We start from the raw sequence: 19,734 nt of genomic DNA on the forward strand, positions 1-19,734 counted from the left end.
TTGATGAAGCTTTGTGAGAAAAATGTCCAGCGCTGTCAATAGGTAGAATGTTGTATTCCAACAACATAATGCTTGTCTACACAGCTTTTATTACCTCTAAAAAAAATTGGAAAAACTTGGCTAGGAAAATGTATCATTTTTTCCTAGCCATGTTCCTCCAATTTTTTTTGCCTTACTCCTTCAGATCAATTATTTCAGAGATTGCAAAATTATCTTGATGGAAAGAACTTTAATTCTCGGGAAGATCTCAGAAATAGTGTCAGTGTGTTTTGATTTTAAACAAGGAGAATTTTTCCAACAGGGTATCAAAAAGTAGCATGAAAGATAGCTTGAGGTTATATCTAATAAGTGACAATACATTGATGATTGAAAAATAAATTATATAAAATAAATCAATCAAATTTTTAATTTTATGGACAGAATTTGTTACAACCTGATACAGTACTTCTTTTTGTTACTTTAAGGCTAAAAATAGTAGATTTTAGCTTTAAAGGTGATATCATTAGATTTAGCTTTTTTTTTTTTTTTTTAGCTAAATCTAATGATATTTTGATGAAATAACTGGCAACATTTATTTTCATTCATCTCTTTCTCTATTGCATAAAAATGAATGTGTCAGTCCTTGACTTTTGTCCACTGGCATGACAAATGCCAGCTTGATAGGAAAATTGAAGTCATTTAATTGTAAAAAGAAAAGTACCATCACTTGGAGTTAATGCTATCCAAGGAAGCATGTAAATGTTTCTGTGATGTTTTCCTGTTAGGTTCTCAATGTTAATTGTGTTGTCAAACATACCACATATAATTAATTTCATTAACCTACCCTTTTTTAGTGTTTCCTGATGAGCATGACTACAGCTCTGAAGCTCCAAATTTAATGTTAACGTATGTGGTAAAGTACCTGTCAACTCATCTCAATCATATGCAGAAATTCTACTGGATATCTAAAGAATACATTGTTAGGTATTCTCCAGCACTTGAGAACAGCACAGAAAAGAACTCAAGAATCTTGTGAAAATGGTAGAATAAACTTTGTTTTCATTATGGCAACAGTCACTAAAATAAAAGTTGATTATACTTCCAACATTTTTGCATTCAAAATGTAAAGCCAAACAACTTGGTCACTTGTAGAACAGCATGCCAAGATCGAAATAAGTTGGTTGAAAAATAGGTTAATTGTAATATAATTGGTATGTTAATTAATTAAAATAGTTTAGTTTAAGGTAAAATTATCAATTATATAAGGAGTACAATTAACAAAACCTTTAACATCAGGTAAAGAAACTTAATGTAAGAATTAAAACTTGTGTGAGGATTTGAACTCTTTTGGGAGTTTTAAAAACTTAAAACATTACGATTTTTTTTCATCATTATTTTCCTTCTTTCTCAGTTCCCAGAAGGACCTTTAACCTCGACTTTAAACATCACATTGATAATTGACCTTTACTTTCAAAATCATTTCGAATGACTGCCAAACCTCTCCCCTCTCCCGGGAATAATTTATTTACACCTTCGTTGCCAGTTGCAAACTAACTTGCCAATTAACAAAAACCTCAAATCGTTACATGATAGAGGGTAACCTGGAAGGTCACCTGCAAGTGGAGTTCGAACCAAACCAACCCCCTCACTTCTTCATCCAATTTTATTGATGATAAAACCAATCAGATAACCCACCAAAGGAACAATTATTACTAAGGTTGCAATACATATCCTAACCTTAGTCACCTCCAGCCATTAATTCCATTAGTTTGACACCTGTTATCAAATTTATGGGTTAGGAAGAGTGACAATAAAGGATAGCAAAAGTAATAAATCTGCCGAAATGTTTATACTAATTGTCAGAAATCTAAACTTTTCTCGACCAGTCAAACTTACATGGAATTGCATCAGGATGTTCCACAAACTTTTCCCCCCTATGGGACGTGTATAAAAAGGGGTCGCACCTGCACCTCGGGACGATCAGGCGATCACCAAGGGAAGACTTCAGGCTGAACCTCTACGCTTCCCTGCTCCGAACTCCAACATACCCACTTCCGAAATCTTGATCGCCGTGGTTAAAAAGATAATCTTTCCAAGTCTTTATCTCTCGCTCTCTCGGTTATAGATTCACTTAGTTAAACTTAAAAGATATTATGCCTTGTATAGGTTAGATGTTAGATGTTATATTGACGACTGTATATTCTTGTTTCGATTCCGAAATATATTTGGATTATTCCCTTTTTGTAGCCTTGATTTGTATTCATTTGTGTAATAGTTAATTAAATATGTTATTCTTATAACTAAGTCTGTGTTATCCATAAGTACAATCAACACCTTATCGCGATCTTGTTGTCCCTCCCACTCACTTTATCGAATCCATCCCTGACATAGAAGCCAATAAGTGGGGAGAAGCTCAGCACACTACCCCCTCGGTTCTCACACTTTTGTTCTGCGACATTATACTATATATGAGACATTACATTCTAACTTAGAATATAATGTAGATCTGATGCAGATCTATAGATAGTTTAAGATCGAAAACTTTTGTCAATCTTTTGTCAAGCTTTGTTGATTGTACTTTGTAATTTGTTCCAGTTATTGAGAAGGTAATTTCTGTATAAGAGGAGAATAATTTGAAAAAATAGAAAAAATAAGTTAATCTTCTGCATGCTTTTTATTATAATGGTCAAAATAACTCTCATCAATACTTATCATAATAATATTGTTATTTACATTTAATATTAAATCTGTGAAAAAGTAAAAGCAATTCTTAATTTTGTTTTATTTAAATTTATTATTGTCAAAAATATTGCAAAAGTCAAAAATTAGTTTAAAAAACCAGGAATGATTAAAAAAAATTATATTGCTAGATAGTGGATGAGTATCTGCTACTGGTACATTTGTCCTGTAGACTTAACATTATACGGTACCTTTGCCACTCTGCCATGCCTGAACCATTTCAGCTTTCAAATCTCTCTTCAGTGGCATCATTTAAATTAGGTGTGGCAAACCCATGGCACATGTGCCCAAAGTGGCATGTAAGGAAAAATCATCTGGCATGTATATTACTTTGATTTATCATGTATCTTCAATCAAATTTCAGTTTATCATCTGATCATTTTTTTTAATCAGCTGTTTTACATTTATTCTATTTACAACATATTTGTTCAATTTATTTAAATATTGGAACTGTTCCACTTTCAGCATCGGGGTGAAATCAATGTTACACAATCTGGAACCTGTGACTGGTGCTCTACGCGTATATATTGTATATCGCTTGACAAACGTTTTTGAGCAATCTGTTTGCTCTTCCTCAGGTTGAGTCGACCTGAGGAATACTATCCAATCAGTATATACCAGGTTGAGCATTGATGTTGACGTCTCCTGCACTCCAAAAAATTTTGAATTGTTGTTTGAAGACAAGGGAAGACCAATTGGTATTCATTATTTTACGTCGCTGCTTCTTGTGTTTGTTCTGTGAGGTGTTTGTTATCTGATCATGTGTTTGTTGTCTGAACATAAAAATCTTTAGTGAAAGTGTTCGTTATCCGATTTTTTTGTTAACCGATCACCCACTATATAGATATGGTATACAGGGTGATTCAAAAGGTCTGAGACAAAGTCTAAAGACAGATCAGGAATACAAAAACAAACCATTTTTACTTAGGAATACATAACCATAAATGTCACCTGAGTGTTCTAGAAGCATTATTTACCAGAAATTGGGTTGGGTCATTGACATTGCAGGAGTAGGATGCATCATTAGAATAATACTAAGGTGGCAGATATGAACTTAGCTTATGGGGCAGTGAATTGAAACAGACAAGCTGTGGTGCAATTGTATCATGAATGGTTCCCAAACAGATGTGTGCTCCATCATCAAACATTTGTCATTTGCAACAGAGATTGTGTAAAATGGGATCATTGAAAGTAAACAGCCATTGGGGTTGGGACTAAACAACTTATACACATGCCATGGAAGAAACAATCATATACCAAATTGAACACAATTCATGTACCAATACAAGTACAAGAGCTGTTTTGCAGTACATTGGTGTACCTCAATTCAGCTTGTGGTGAGTATTACATGAAGAGTGGTTACACCCCTTTCATGAGAGTCCCGTCATTGGAACTAGGAGATTACTGCTAGTGTGTGGAATCTAAATTTTGATTTTTGCAACAATTTCCAGTTTGGATTCTCTTCACTAATGAAGCTACCTTCTAACATGAAGGCATTGTTAATTAATGTTCATAATTTGCATGTGTAAGCATATGATAACTACCGATCTATACACCTTTACAGTTAAGTGTTATTGAGCAGCACAAATGTTTGGGCAGGCATTGCTGGAGGCTTTTACTTGGACCATACCTTCTTCCAATATGCCTAGACAGGGGTAGTTGCAGGATATTTCTGGAGGAGATTTTGCTGGAACTATTGCATGATGTTTCTGTATCAATGTGCTTGATAGCAGCCATACCACACTGAAAATACGGTTCTCGTTCAATCACTGTATCAATGTGCCAATGGATATGGTTTTAGCACAACAGAGTGCTGCACATTTCATTCAGCCTGGATGTGCGGGAGTCTTTTATAAATGATGGATTGACTAGGGTGGACCCATTGCTTGGCTGTCACAGTCACACAACTTGTCTTTCATTCTTTTTCTTTCTCCTCAAAGGCTTTGTCTGCAAGAGGGCTGGCATTTTTTTAACACTTTTGTGAATCCATGCACCAATGCTGCAAGGCATGTATTGCAGCTGGTGGAAAGAACTTTGAACTTCTCCTCTGAACTTGTAAACATACTGTGTGTCTAATAAACATGTTGTACACCTTGTGTATTCCTTTGTGTGTGATTCTTCTTTTACTTTTAGAAACTCCAAGTGGCATTTGTTGCTTTATGTTCCTAGGTGAAAATGAACTGTTTTTGTATTTCTGACTTACTTTTACACTTTTTGAATCACACAGTATATAATTATTTTAATCATTATACTTCGCTTCATAGCAATAAAAAAAAACAGCAAATTAATTAACAGTTTTCTTACTGAAATGATATTATATACAGAAGGAGAAATTACCAGAAATTTATCAGCTTTTAAGATAAAAGTTTGATTAGGAGCATCTAATAATAATGTGTAGACTGATATACAGAAAATAAATATGAGAGATCTAAAGTTGAAGTATGCATATATTGCTGCAGTTCACACTTTTTCAACCATCAAGTTTCATGGCACAATAGTTAGCATCTCTGCCTATAATCTGAAGATCTCCGGTTCAAACCTGTTTGATGGGGAAATTAGTGTTTTTTATGTATACGTTCTCAAAGGTTTGAGAACACATGTAAATTCACTATCATTTACATATTTTGACAATGCCCTTGTGCTATAAAACCACAAGCTTTTAGGTTAAGAAGCAATTTTTGTCTTGTACAGAAGGCCGCCGTGTTTGTATGGATATGTATGCTTTTTGGATATGGGTATGTGGTTTGTATGCTCTATGGGTGAATAAACATCCCTTTGTGTTTACCAAAGACTTGTTATTGCGGTTCACTGTTCATCTACTCATGAAGAATACTTGGTGTAATGTAGATAGGATTAAATACCATTATTTTTGGTATTGGAAATATGTTTATTGTGTTAAGCCCCAATAGACCTAGGTCTGTTAGGCGATGTTAGAGGGTCAAGGCACGGACAAATTAATTTAAGGACTTTACAAATCTGGTTAAATTTTAGTAACAAAGGTTTAATCAAAAATATTTACAAAATATTCATCTGTTCTAAAACATGTGAGGAACATAATTCTATTTAAATTTACAAGATTAGGTAACACATACAATATACGAGAAAAGGATTGAAGATATTACTTCTCCTTTTAAAAGAACACAATAATCAACATACTGACAAAATAATGTTTTTCTGAAGTCCTTCGATGTTTCCTGTTTTAATATTTTGCACTTATTTCACGAACAATGGGCATATTCTATACGATGGATTTGGATTCCATTCTCTTCATTCGAAAGTTCACACGTGTCAGTCCCTTTCTTCTTCTTTACCGACACTCTTATACGTGGTATACGTTGACTGTAGATCACTCAAGAAACAAGAACCAGAAAGTCCACTTTGGACAGGTGTTCCAATATTTATACTTCCTGCCATTGGGTGTGACGTGAAACACACGTGATATTGGTCACTGACCAATCAACAAGCGCGATGGGCCCAACCTGTTCACAATTTACAACGGAATTTTACAACAAAATCCAACATGACACATCATATATATATATAAAATAAACGAAATAAACTATACATAGTGCTTGGGCACTACAATTGTTTGGGAATAAGTATTAATACTAATATCAGATTTATTTTGTCATCACAGCAATTAATTTCTATAACTTTGAGATTGTCTTTTAGTATTGTCTGAATAACACACATACATTTGTAGAATTTTTTTACTCTAAAAAAATATCATGGAGAATCAACCACTATCAAGCTGTAGGCCTTTTACCCTTACTCTCATTATTTTATAAAATATTACATGAATATGCAGTGTGGATTTATGAAAGGGAAGAAGTGAGTGGATCAGATCTTCATATTAAGAATGATTAAGGAGAAATGATTGAATATGGGTAGAAAAGTGTTTGTAGTGTTTGTTGATCTAGAAAAAGCATATAATAGAGTGAATAGGGAGAAATTATGGCAAGTATTATGTGATTACAGATTGAGAGATATATTACTAAGATGTATGAGAGCAATGTATAAAACAGTAGACCATACATATATGTGGATGGCACTGTCTGAGTGATTTGTGGTTGAAAAGGACAGGTGTTCCAATATTTATACTTCCCGCTATTGGGTGTGACGTGAAACACACGTGATATTGGTCATTGACCAATCAACAAGCGCAACGGGCCCAACCTGTTCACAATTTACAACGGAATTTTACAACAAAATCCAACATGACACATCATATATATATAAAATAAACGAAATAAACTATACATAGTGCTTGGGCACTACAATTGTTTGGGAATAAGTATTAATACTAATATCAGATTTATTTTGTCATCACAGCAATTAATTTCTATAACTTTGAGATTGTCTTTTAGTATTGTCGAGTGTGTTGTCTCTTTGGTTGTTTAATGTTTTCATGGATGCATGCATAAGGAGATCCAAGGTGCTTGAGTGTGGAATGAGAATTGGAAATGAATAAATCTGTCATTTGTTGTATGCAGATGACAGTGCTGTTAGCAAAGAACATGGAAGAGCTTCAGGCTCTTATGTCTAATTTTGAAAAGGTATGTGAGGAATATGCTGCAAATGAATATGAATAAAATTAAGGTGATTGTGTTTGAATGCAAAGGTGAGCAAATGGCTTGCATGTTGGGCTTGGTGGTAAACTGGAATAAGTGAATGAGTTTACATATTTGAGAAGCATGATTGATAGAAATGGAAGGATAGACTAGGAAATTACCAGAAGAGTAAATGCATGAGTACAGGTGATGAATGCAATGAGTAAATTTGCAACAGATAACCTGGTAATTACATAGAAACGTTCCCAAATAGAAAACATTTATTAAAGTTTACTGGAAACTTCATACTACAACAACAACAACAACAAAAATGCTTTAAATTGAGTTGAAAATTTAAAAAAGTGAACTTAGATCAAACTTTATGTAGTTTTCATTTTTTAAATAAAACATATTATAAAAATTTACAATAATATTTTGTATTAAGATTTTAAAAAGCAAAGATGGTCAATACTCCAATCACTCAATCTGATTTTTATTTTACGAGTTAGTAATAAAAAGTCCTGCTACTGAGAATGCTCTTTCTGATTCAATTGATGTGAGTGGAATCGTGTTTAACGCATTTAAGAGAAGACCAATGTTATGTGTTTTTTTCACCTGTAGCCTGGAAGATTTCTAGTTCATTTTCGAGATTGTAGTACTTCTTTTGCTCTCTAGTATTCTTGATTTCTCTATCTTGGTTGCTTTAATAGAAACATCAAGCTTATAGCCCAATAATTCGGCAGTTCATTTGTCTTTAATAATCAGGTTTATGAAGAAACACTTCATACTTGAAGACTTCATCGTTTGTATCCTTGACCAATTTGCACAACCTGATGTTATGCAGTTATTGAAGCTACTGGGCATGGTTAAAAATTAAGACAACATATACCACAATTATTCCAAGTATTACAGGTTCTGACAAGTAAAGGATTTTCAGAGTCCTGCCGCAAATAAGCTACATATTGATTGACTATTTGTGACATTGCCATTATGAGCAAAAATTTAAAAACTAATAACTAGGTTTAAAATTAATAAATACAAATGTATTCTGACAGTTTGAGTTAATTATACTTTCTATTTGCAAAATTTTCTCAACCTTAACACAAAATAAGAAAAAAGTGAACTTTTTAAGAAATTTATGGGATTTACTGGGATGAGAAGAATTTCCCAGGATATTTCCTGGGTTAAAAAGACAACTGGGATCTTGTTTGAGAACCCTATTTGATATTGACCTATGGGGTCAATATGACAGTTTTGAAAGTTAATTGGGAGCAGATTGAAAATATGTTAAAAATTATTAGTTTAATACTGGCTTACCATATTTCTTTATTATTATTATTATTATTATTGAAGAAATTTTTTGTTTTACAACTGATATGTTCCTCAATGAATAAATACTTTAAAATGTTTTAATATAAAATATAGATTTTATGGTGGTAAAATTTCCCAAATATCTTTATGCAGATTATAATCAAAAAAGTTTTCTTAAATAAATGTGATGATAAAATTTGATATATTGTATTCTTTAATTTTAAGAATAACTTTTTAAGGGGTTCCCATTCATACAAAAATTTTTTAATTAAATTTTGTTAATTGACAAAGTTAGAAAAATAGTACAAATAACCCATGAAATAAGTAATATTCAGCCACCTAAATCTGTAACCAATTATTAAGTACAATTAATAGTGTATTAATAATAATCTCTTGAAAGCTTTTTGCACATTAAAAAGAAGCTTAAATGCTAATTACCAGCAAAGATCATATGAACTAATCTAAATGTTGAACAGTATAGATCTATTACTGAAGAATAATGCATAATATAGTCTACTCACCGTTATTGCTGATTGTTGTTTGGACTGCAAATGTAAGATGTATCTGTTTCAGACAAGCAAAAATGGGTTTAAAAATTGAGGATTGCATTATAAAAATGATAGCCTTTAATTATTTTTATTACAAAAGTAGTTTATAAATATATTTATATTGAATGTTATTTTAAAACACATTTTGATGTATAAAATATGTAATAAAATTGCTGCCTAAAATATTGAGAATAGTAATAATTTATAGATTGTAGGTTTTTTATGAAAGGTGTTTGAATAGAGAAACAATATTATAATTTTGAATTGGTGTAAAAGATTAAATCTTTTTTAAAATCTATTTTAAATCCATCATTTAGTAAATAAATTTATTATCAATATATTAAATTCATAAGGAAAAACTAAACAAATAATTTCAAGGTTTTGTAAGTAGATTTAATAATTGTTTTATTAGAAATTTTTTTTATTGGCAGATTCCTTTATCAATTTTATATTCATGTGTCTGATTAGCATTATAAAATATTTTAGTCATTTTCCTCAATTTTTATTGAGGGTAGTTGGCAAAATATTTTTTATAATCCAATTGGTATTGTTTTACTCCAATCATAAACATTTTAGTAAATCTGTTTGTTTGTTCTAGTAAAGCGATATGAATGGATTTATATTTGAGGAGCTTCCTTAAGTGTTATTATTTTTTAGAATATAGTTTTTGCCCCTCTGCTTCACTTTTTTCTTTAATAAAGATATTCTATATTTTGAGGGATATATATATATATATACAGTATGTAAAAGGTGTTGCTCTTTTTGTTTAAAAATTGTTCATTGTTGTTATACTTTTTTATCTATTACTTTGGCTTGTAATTACTTCTAATTTAATTTGTTTTATTACTAGTAATTATTATTTTAAATTAAGGATTTAACAGTTTGAAACAAACCTTCATAGATTTTTAATTTATTTAAAGGCTGTTTTTATATATAATGAAATAAAATAGAAGGTAAAAACTAAACTTGCTAACATAAATTCAACAATTTCAGTAGGCTGAAATAAAATTTAGGTTATACATAAGCCTACATTTTATGAATGGGCATGAAAAAATTTAGTTTTATCCTAATAAAAGGAAATGACATCCTTTAAATTTTTCTTAGTCTTTAAACTCTCATATTTGCAAAAGTGTTGTGTTTATACTGTTTTCTTAACTCATTTTGATGTTGTAACTTACATGCTAATATTAGTTATATTAAATTTCTAAACTGAATTTTATTTGAATTAATTTGGAATTTTATTATACAGAATTCCAGTATTTATAGGGGGAGAGTTTATTGATATAACCTGGACAAATACTATTGTTTTTATATAAATAGGTCATAATAGTTAATTCAACATTAAAAAACATTTTTCTATTTATTGATTAAAAACTATTGTTTGAGTATGTTTCCTAATTATTTGATGTTAACTCATGTAATTATTGTTTTATACATTGTTTCCTTTTCCTTATTTAACTGAATATCTCTAATTTTCTTGTTTAAAATCATGAAGATCTTTTCTTGTTCTTTACAATATCTTCTGACAATTGCATTGTTTATGAATTAATAAACACTGATAAGATATCTACTGAATTCATATTAATTTAAAGGAAACATAGTTATATCATAATGAACAGTAGAAAAAGTTTTAAGACCATTTGAGATATTGAATAATAATTTTTGATAACTAAGATATTGATTTATTCTGTAATTTATTTCATAAAATATAAAGGAAATTTATTTTTTCCATGAAATGTATAAAAAGAAAAACTAAACTTGATTTATTGCTTTCACCTATTTCCTTATCATTTGGATTTATATGCTATTTTATTCATTTTGAATAAAAAATTTTTATTTTCCTACACAAACTTTTCTAAAATGAACATTTAATATACATTTAAAAAAAACAAATAACCAAATATGAAAAGATTTCAATTTGTGTTTTAAATCTGAAATATTTAACGTTTTAATGAATTTTCTAAATTATTACCACATAAATATACAAGACTTGATTAATGATTGACAAAACATGTTTTAATAATTCTTTTGTCTCATTTTATTATGATTTTTTAAACTGATTCTAATCTTAAGTTTATTATTCTCTTTATACCCAACTTAATTTGTTTTCCGGTTTATATATGTTAATTATCTTTTCTAAACTCTACTTCTTATACTTTGTTAACATTTGTGTATCTATTTTAACAGATTTTTATCTAGAATTTTAAGAACTCTTTAGGAAAAATTAACTAGTGAACGTTTTTTAAAAACATTTTTGTGAACTTATTCTAGAATGTCACCTTGAAATAATCAAAACGACTACGACTTCTCTATTTTTTCGACAGAATTATCATTATTATTTTAATAATCTGACGAAGAAATAAAATGGAAAACGTCACAGTTCAAAAATTGTGACTTTTAATTAATTTTAAGAAATAGTCTTACTCTTAAACGAGAAAACTTGAGTTTACTAATTAATGAAAATAGAACATAGTTCTTATCAGCTCAATGTCAGACATTTGCCTTTTTAATCAAAAAGTAAATTCTATAATCAATTCTGATATCACTCATTTTTGAGTGAAAACTTAGATTTTGTTAATTCAATTTCGATTGAATTAACAAAATCGAACTGAGCCGTAGAACTTATCATTTAGATATAACAAAGTTTAAATAACAAATTTTATAACTATATCTGAAAGCTAGATGATGACAGATGGAGTGAAAATGATGCGTCATCGTATTTTAATTGAGAGAAGTGGAAAGAGTTATAAATAATTATCTTGGTGATTAAGTACCTTGTTCTGTTTGTTCTTTCGTTCTGCATAACCGCTTTTGCCTGTTAAGAAATCAACTATAGAATATAATTTTACATATAAATGAAATTTTAATATATTTTCCAGAGATTTTAATATGTAATTTTTTCTAAATTAATTTCCTTCTTTTAAACGAGCTTTGTTTAAAATTGATTTTTTTCTTTTGATTTACTTTTTTAATAGGCTATATTTCGTTTTGAGATACATAAATAAACTAACAAAAAAATTTATATTTATACTCTTTGTGAAATTTCTAGCATCTCATTTACTGACATAAATAACACTTCGTAAAGTTAATTACAGAAATTGCTTTTAATTCCAAATAATTTCCATAACAAGTCGCAGAATTTCGTAACGATATCCGTAACACTTCCGAATGAATCTTAATGGCTTTTTGCTAATTAAAAAAAATAGATTAATTAGCAGTTATTATCACTAGTTAATCGTATATAAGCATTATTTATCATGCTGCAATTTAGATGTAGTCCTATTTATTTTTCGAAAACTTTGTTTTGCACAAAGAAAAAAATCAGAGTCAATTGAGAATTGCTTAAATGATGTCGGAAATAAATGCGAATAATAATATATATAAAGAGCTTTTTACAAATATTGTAGTGCAAACTCCGTGATTTGCTTTTATTATACGATAACTTCCTCTATTTGCTTTCAACGATTAACCGTGATACTGCGTTTTTCGTGGTATTGTACTCTTACGTAACTTAAATACTATTTTACAGAAAATAATAGCATTAAAAACAAAATTAGGTTAATTCGAATTTGATAAAAGTTTTCAAAAAGATTTTTGAAAAAATCTGAATTAATAATTTGTTGTGCGCTTATATTAAAATAATAACTTATATAAAACTTTAATAAGCTGTAGGCCTACATACAGTGAAAGTATTGTTTTCTTGAAAGAATGATATTGCGTATAAAGTGAAATACATTTGAGAATCGTATGTCATTTATTAGCTTCTAGACGATACCTGTGAAACTTGTCTGCCTTATTGTTTGTCTGACTATATGAACGGTATGGGTCAACCTATAACCATTTTAATGCAAGTCTATTTACTATAACTGAAAAGTAATTTAATGTAAGAAAGCTGTTTTGAAATGAAGAAATTGGCTTTCTGTGGTGTACTGCTACGAAAATATTCTCCATATCTGTAGTAGTAGTTTTCTTAACTTCATTTTTATATTTTGTTTTAAAACACGAAGAATTCTATCCATAGCTATACACAATTTGTAGTTGGAAAATTGCATGATAACCACGTTTGAATTACTATTAAATTTTCGTTTTAAAAATACAAATATATTATTTTTTAGTAATATTTATCAGTAATTACAAAATAATAATTACTGATAGGAGTAATAGGCGAAAACAAAACTGTCCTAAATTAAAATGTAATTTATTTATTTATCCCATAATCGTACCCATAATGATGACATTATTGTAAAAAAAGAAAAATCAGTAACAAGTTGACGTTTTTCCTGGTTTATAGAGGAACGAATATTTGCTTCATTCCTATTTTACGTATTTTATCTTTATTTTATAAATACAGAAAACACATACTGTATCGTTTCTACGATTAATATATTTCTTAATCTCTGCTAAATCGGAATTAGAATGTTTTTTATGAAAAAATATATATCTAGATACGTAGTCTGAAGGAAATGGAACGTTTTTGAATAAATACAGCAAACCGGTTGTGCTGGAGTAGATGTACTTCTGAAGAAAGTTAATTATTTTTCGTATTTATTAAAATGAGAGTTGCGTGTTGTCTAGAGACGTAACTATATACACGTCATTAATACGTTTTATTGTCATGTGTATTACTGTTACGTTCCATTTTCGGTTTATTTATATTACACTAAAATTGGTAAATATTTGAACGAATCGATCGTAAACATGTTGAGCATTTTAAATTCGCATTGTGATGAACTCGTTAACTAAAAATCATTCTCTCGTGAGTTTGGTATATTTTTCTTCAATTAAAAATTATTATTCATATATTTAAAAAATAATCATTTCAGATTTATAATGATTTTCTTATATTAAATATGAAGAATCAAATTCAAGCTTGAAGTTTTCGGTCTTAATTATTCATGGCCTTAGAAAACTCAGCTTGAATCATCATTAACTCCTATTGCCTGCATTAAATGCTCTTTTAATTGAATTAATAAGGATTTAAGTATTTAAAACGTCTCTCTATATATAAATAAAAAAGGATCCGTGATTTTGAACGCTTTATTGACTAACATGAAATTTTTTTTATCTCCCTTAATATATTATAATACAAATAATCGATAAACAATATTTTTATTATATCGAGCGAATTACCTTAAGAGTAGTTACCGTGTAAAAGAGGGAAGGCTCGATTAGTGGCATTATCGTAAAACCTGGAACAGACCACGTGTTGTTAGGTAAGAACGGATGCGGAAATGAAATATCGTAGTATGGAATGCGGACAGCCTCGAGGCGGCAAAGTGGCGGAGCCACTGTTCTGTTTAACTGCATGTGGCCAGGTGCCTGTTTCGCGCACATTGACATGGGGAGTGGACTCTGTCGAATCAAACGCAAATGGACGCCACATCCCGCGTAAGTTAACGCTGTTAAACGCTTGCAATATGGAATAGCATATAATTTTCTTTTTTTTTTTTTTTTTGCAGGGCCGATATCGGATTAATAGGTCTGGCGGTTATGGGCCAGAATCTCATCCTAAACATGAACGATCATGGATTCGTCGTAAGTAATTCGATGCATCGTTATGATTCTTATGTAAACTTTAGTTCTTTAATCGTCACATTCTGTAATTTTGATCGAATTTTTCATTAAAATATTATGACGTTCGAGGAGTGGCTACGGTAAACGGACGGCCTTCTCCGATAGTAACTAGTGTTTTGCCGGCAAATGGGCCATTAATAATTACTTTATTGTGAAAAGTGGGTCATATAAAATTAGTGGTTTCGTAGTAAGTGGGAATGTTGACTTAGATCAATTTCTTGACAGGTGTGCGCCTATAACCGAACAACGGAAAAAGTGGACCAATTTTTGCGTAACGAAGCTAAAGGAACGAAGGTCATCGGTGCACATTCCTTGGAGGAGTTAGTTGCTAAATTGAAAAAACCTCGCCGTGTTATGCTACTTGTAAAAGGTGGATTAATTGTGTTTATTCGCAATAGTGATCCTGACACACATGACCTGTCTTATTGTTTATTGCAGCTGGCGATGCAGTGGACAGTTTCGTGGATAAATTAGTTCCGCTGCTAGAACCGGGAGACATAATTATCGACGGTGGTAACTCCGAATATGTCGACACCACTAGGCGATGCAAGGCTCTGGAAAACAAAGGCCTACTGTATGTAGGCTCGGGTGTCAGTGGAGGCGAAGAAGGAGCACGATATGGACCATCGTTAATGCCTGGAGGAAATCCAAAAGCATGGTAAGTTCCGTTAATCTTTCTGCGTATCCGAAGACTTATTAATTTTTTATGTATATATACAGGCCTTACATTAAAGACATATTTCAAAACATCTCTGCTAAAGCTGATGGCGAACCATGCTGCGATTGGGTAATTATTAAATTCTCGGAAATCGTTTCAAAATATATTCAAAGTCATAGTTTTATTACTTTAATATTAGGTAGGAGAAGAAGGAAGTGGCCATTTTGTGAAGATGGTCCATAATGGAATAGAATACGGTGATATGCAGTTAATATGCGAAGCGTATCATTTGATGAAGAGTGCCTTAGGTTTGAGCAACGATGAGATGAGTGAGGTGAGGTTTGATCGTTATTTTTTGCTTTCTAGAATATTTAAAATTGATACGAGTTTTTATTTTTTAGGTATTTAGTGAATGGAATAAAGGAGAGTTAGATTCATTCCTAATTCAAATCACTAGTGATATATTGAAGTTCAAAGATGACGATGGTGAACCGCTCCTAGAGAAGATAAGAGATGTGGCCGGACAGGTAAAAATTGATTTTTCTATTCTCTCATAGCGAAAAGCATCCTTTTATTCTAAAATCTGCTCATAGAAAGGAACTGGAAAGTGGACAGCAATAGCAGCCCTCGATTTTGGAATTCCCGTCACCTTAATAGGTAAATATTCATTTTTTTCCTCAAAAATGTACAGTGTTTTGACTATTTAAGAAAATTATTAGACATGTTAAATTCTATTGTAGAGTATTAAATTTGTGTAGAATTTTTAATAATAACGATATTGGAAAAAATATTAAAATAAAAATTAACAATAACTTCCTGTGTGCCTANTACAACAAAATCCAACATGACACATCATATATATATAAAATAAACGAAATAAACTATACATAGTGCTTGGGCACTACAATTGTTTGGGAATAAGTATTAATACTAATATCAGATTTATTTTGTCATCACAGCAATTAATTTCTATAACTTTGAGATTGTCTTTTAGTATTGTCGAGTGTGTTGTCTCTTTGGTTGTTTAATGTTTTCATGGATGCATGCATAAGGAGATCCAAGGTGCTTGAGTGTGGAATGAGAATTGGAAATGAATAAATCTGTCATTTGTTGTATGCAGATGACAGTGCTGTTAGCAAAGAACATGGAAGAGCTTCAGGCTCTTATGTCTAATTTTGAAAAGGTATGTGAGGAATATGCTGCAAATGAATATGAATAAAATTAAGGTGATTGTGTTTGAATGCAAAGGTGAGCAAATGGCTTGCATGTTGGGCTTGGTGGTAAACTGGAATAAGTGAATGAGTTTACATATTTGAGAAGCATGATTGATAGAAATGGAAGGATAGACTAGGAAATTACCAGAAGAGTAAATGCATGAGTACAGGTGATGAATGCAATGAGTAAATTTGCAACAGATAACCTGGTAATTACATAGAAACGTTCCCAAATAGAAAACATTTATTAAAGTTTACTGGAAACTTCATACTACAACAACAACAACAACAAAAATGCTTTAAATTGAGTTGAAAATTTAAAAAAGTGAACTTAGATCAAACTTTATGTAGTTTTCATTTTTTAAATAAAACATATTATAAAAATTTACAATAATATTTTGTATTAAGATTTTAAAAAGCAAAGATGGTCAATACTCCAATCACTCAATCTGATTTTTATTTTACGAGTTAGTAATAAAAAGTCCTGCTACTGAGAATGCTCTTTCTGATTCAATTGATGTGAGTGGAATCGTGTTTAACGCATTTAAGAGAAGACCAATGTTATGTGTTTTTTTCACCTGTAGCCTGGAAGATTTCTAGTTCATTTTCGAGATTGTAGTACTTCTTTTGCTCTCTAGTATTCTTGATTTCTCTATCTTGGTTGCTTTAATAGAAACATCAAGCTTATAGCCCAATAATTCGGCAGTTCATTTGTCTTTAATAATCAGGTTTATGAAGAAACACTTCATACTTGAAGACTTCATCGTTTGTATCCTTGACCAATTTGCACAACCTGATGTTATGCAGTTATTGAAGCTACTGGGCATGGTTAAAAATTAAGACAACATATACCACAATTATTCCAAGTATTACAGGTTCTGACAAGTAAAGGATTTTCAGAGTCCTGCCGCAAATAAGCTACATATTGATTGACTATTTGTGACATTGCCATTATGAGCAAAAATTTAAAAACTAATAACTAGGTTTAAAATTAATAAATACAAATGTATTCTGACAGTTTGAGTTAATTATACTTTCTATTTGCAAAATTTTCTCAACCTTAACACAAAATAAGAAAAAAGTGAACTTTTTAAGAAATTTATGGGATTTACTGGGATGAGAAGAATTTCCCAGGATATTTCCTGGGTTAAAAAGACAACTGGGATCTTGTTTGAGAACCCTATTTGATATTGACCTATGGGGTCAATATAACAGTTTTGAAAGTTAATTGGGAGCAGATTGAAAATATGTTAAAAATTATTAGTTTAATACTGGCTTACCATATTTCTTTATTATTATTATTATTATTATTGAAGAAATTTTTTGTTTTACAACTGATATGTTCCTCAATGAATAAATACTTGTAAATGGTTTAANGTTACAGTGGAACTTTAATGTCTTTCATGTCGTATCCTTTAACCGAAACTGTACCAAAAACTTTTGACGAACTAGCCGTTGCTGTCAAAAATGGTGAATACTCTTGTTGTATGATAGGAAAAGCATCTGTATGGAGTAGTGTTATGGTAAGTACAGACTGGCGATATTGGAAGTTTGTCTATTCAAAGCAATCTGTATCTGTAAATAATAAGCAGTTAGCACAACACTTTGTATACGGATTATGTAAAAAATGGAAAAAAAAATTTCACCACAAAATTTAGTTCAAAAACCTCTTCCACAATGTTCTTTACATGCTTTACAGGCAATCACAGGAAACAGAACAGCAATAACACAAAGAAAATGTATTTATTCTTCCAGCGAGAAACAAGTCTTCTGCATAGTATGTTTACTGATAAAAGGAATGTTTCTCAAGATGTGCCTTATTATTCAAATATAAAATTTTGTTTGCAGTGTTATTAATGTTATTGTTTTCAGCGACTCCATTTGTAATATTTAAAATAACATTAAAATGTAACTTAACGTTCGTTGGTATTTACTGTGTTTCGAGCAGTAAACTTTCCTGTAAAGTGCCCAGAAAATTTTCGACTTGATATTTTTTGCAAAACACTTTTTATCGTTTGTTGCAAAATCTATTTCTGAGGTTTTCGTTATTGACTACCGATACAGAGTGCACTGAATAGGGAAACTTTAACAATGGACACCTAGTATAACAAGTTTTGCATTTACTACTTGTAAAATATTTTATAATTTTGTTTCCTGCATATTGTTTAAAGAATTCCAAGAAGAGAAGAGATAAAATTTTTAAAGATCACATTTTACGTCACAATCATTTCTTCTCTTTGTGGACAGCAAGGGATAAAGTTAAAAAAGAACGTTTTGCTTTGATAACGAGTGAATATGCTGCAAATAAACTAATACAAAAAGAACCACACCGATATATAATTTCTGCTGAAGTTCTCGTAACTTTTGTTCAATCATATGCTGTAAGAAAGGGATTTCCGTTTAAGAAGAAATTAAGTAAAACGTAAGCTAACCTTTTGTTAACCTGTATGATGTTTTCTATGAGGAAATAAATAATTAAAAATATACTTCTTTTATAGCGTAATACGTTTATTTGAAGCTGGAATTATAGAGAAAAAAGATTATGCAGAAACATCAAAGCTGCTGAAGTATTCAGAATTCCAAGCATTACAATTGGCTGACATTATTAGCCCAATGATATTGCTTTCGATTGGAATTATTATAGCTTTAATGTGCTTACTTGTAGAATTATTCTTTATAAGAATAATTGAAAATTAACACCTGCAAGCAAAAATATGAATATTTGTTTAATGTTTTTCATAAAACATTTAATACTAAATATTCATGAAAATTACTAACTTTATTCACACAGCTTTCATATACACTGTCAGTTACACGATTTTGAAGTTATTCTCTTATTCAATCAAGTATTTTAATTTACATTTGTTTACATTTGTTTTTGTATTTAAACTTTTATTAAAATGTTCATTTGTAGTATCTATACTTTTCTATGAAATGCTTTATAAAGCATTCGATAAGTTATATTCCATTTATTAATTTTATTCATAATCTCATAATTTCTTTGCTTTGTTGTATATAACAGAGGAAAAGTATGGCGATTTATCAAATAATTATTCTATTCAGATTTAAAAATTGTTGAATTTAGGAAGTCTTGAAATAGCCAAAATTAAAAAAAATTGGGTATAATTTCTATATGTATGGATGTTAGTGAGTGGATGAGA

General features: G+C 30.4%; 1 protein-coding gene across 2 annotated transcripts in view; it reads left to right on the top strand.

Moving 5' to 3' along the window:
- The window catches only part of LOC111635625 (6-phosphogluconate dehydrogenase, decarboxylating-like), a 57,939-nt gene that overhangs the window by 16,708 nt on the left and 21,497 nt on the right, over positions 1-19,734 (top strand). Inside the window, exons 1-8 of one of the 2 annotated variants that reach the window (XM_023380640.1) lie at positions 13,985-14,515; positions 14,587-14,662; positions 14,927-15,071; positions 15,140-15,359; positions 15,422-15,488; positions 15,559-15,693; positions 15,761-15,886; positions 15,953-16,016. In XM_023380640.1, the coding sequence (XP_023236408.1) occupies positions 14,379-14,515; positions 14,587-14,662; positions 14,927-15,071; positions 15,140-15,359; positions 15,422-15,488; positions 15,559-15,693; positions 15,761-15,886; positions 15,953-16,016 (970 nt within the window). In that variant the 5' untranslated portion in view covers positions 13,985-14,378. Of the gene's footprint in view, positions 1-13,984; positions 14,516-14,586; positions 14,663-14,926; positions 15,072-15,139; positions 15,360-15,421; positions 15,489-15,558; positions 15,694-15,760; positions 15,887-15,952; positions 16,017-19,734 lie in introns of those variants that run through there. The other variant, XM_023380641.1, reaches the window with a different exon arrangement.

Source organism: Centruroides sculpturatus, unplaced genomic scaffold, assembly GCF_000671375.1.
Source record: "Centruroides sculpturatus isolate CEXI.00-Female unplaced genomic scaffold, Cexi_2.0 scaffold969, whole genome shotgun sequence".
NCBI classification, from domain to species: Eukaryota; Metazoa; Arthropoda; class Arachnida; order Scorpiones; family Buthidae; genus Centruroides; species Centruroides sculpturatus.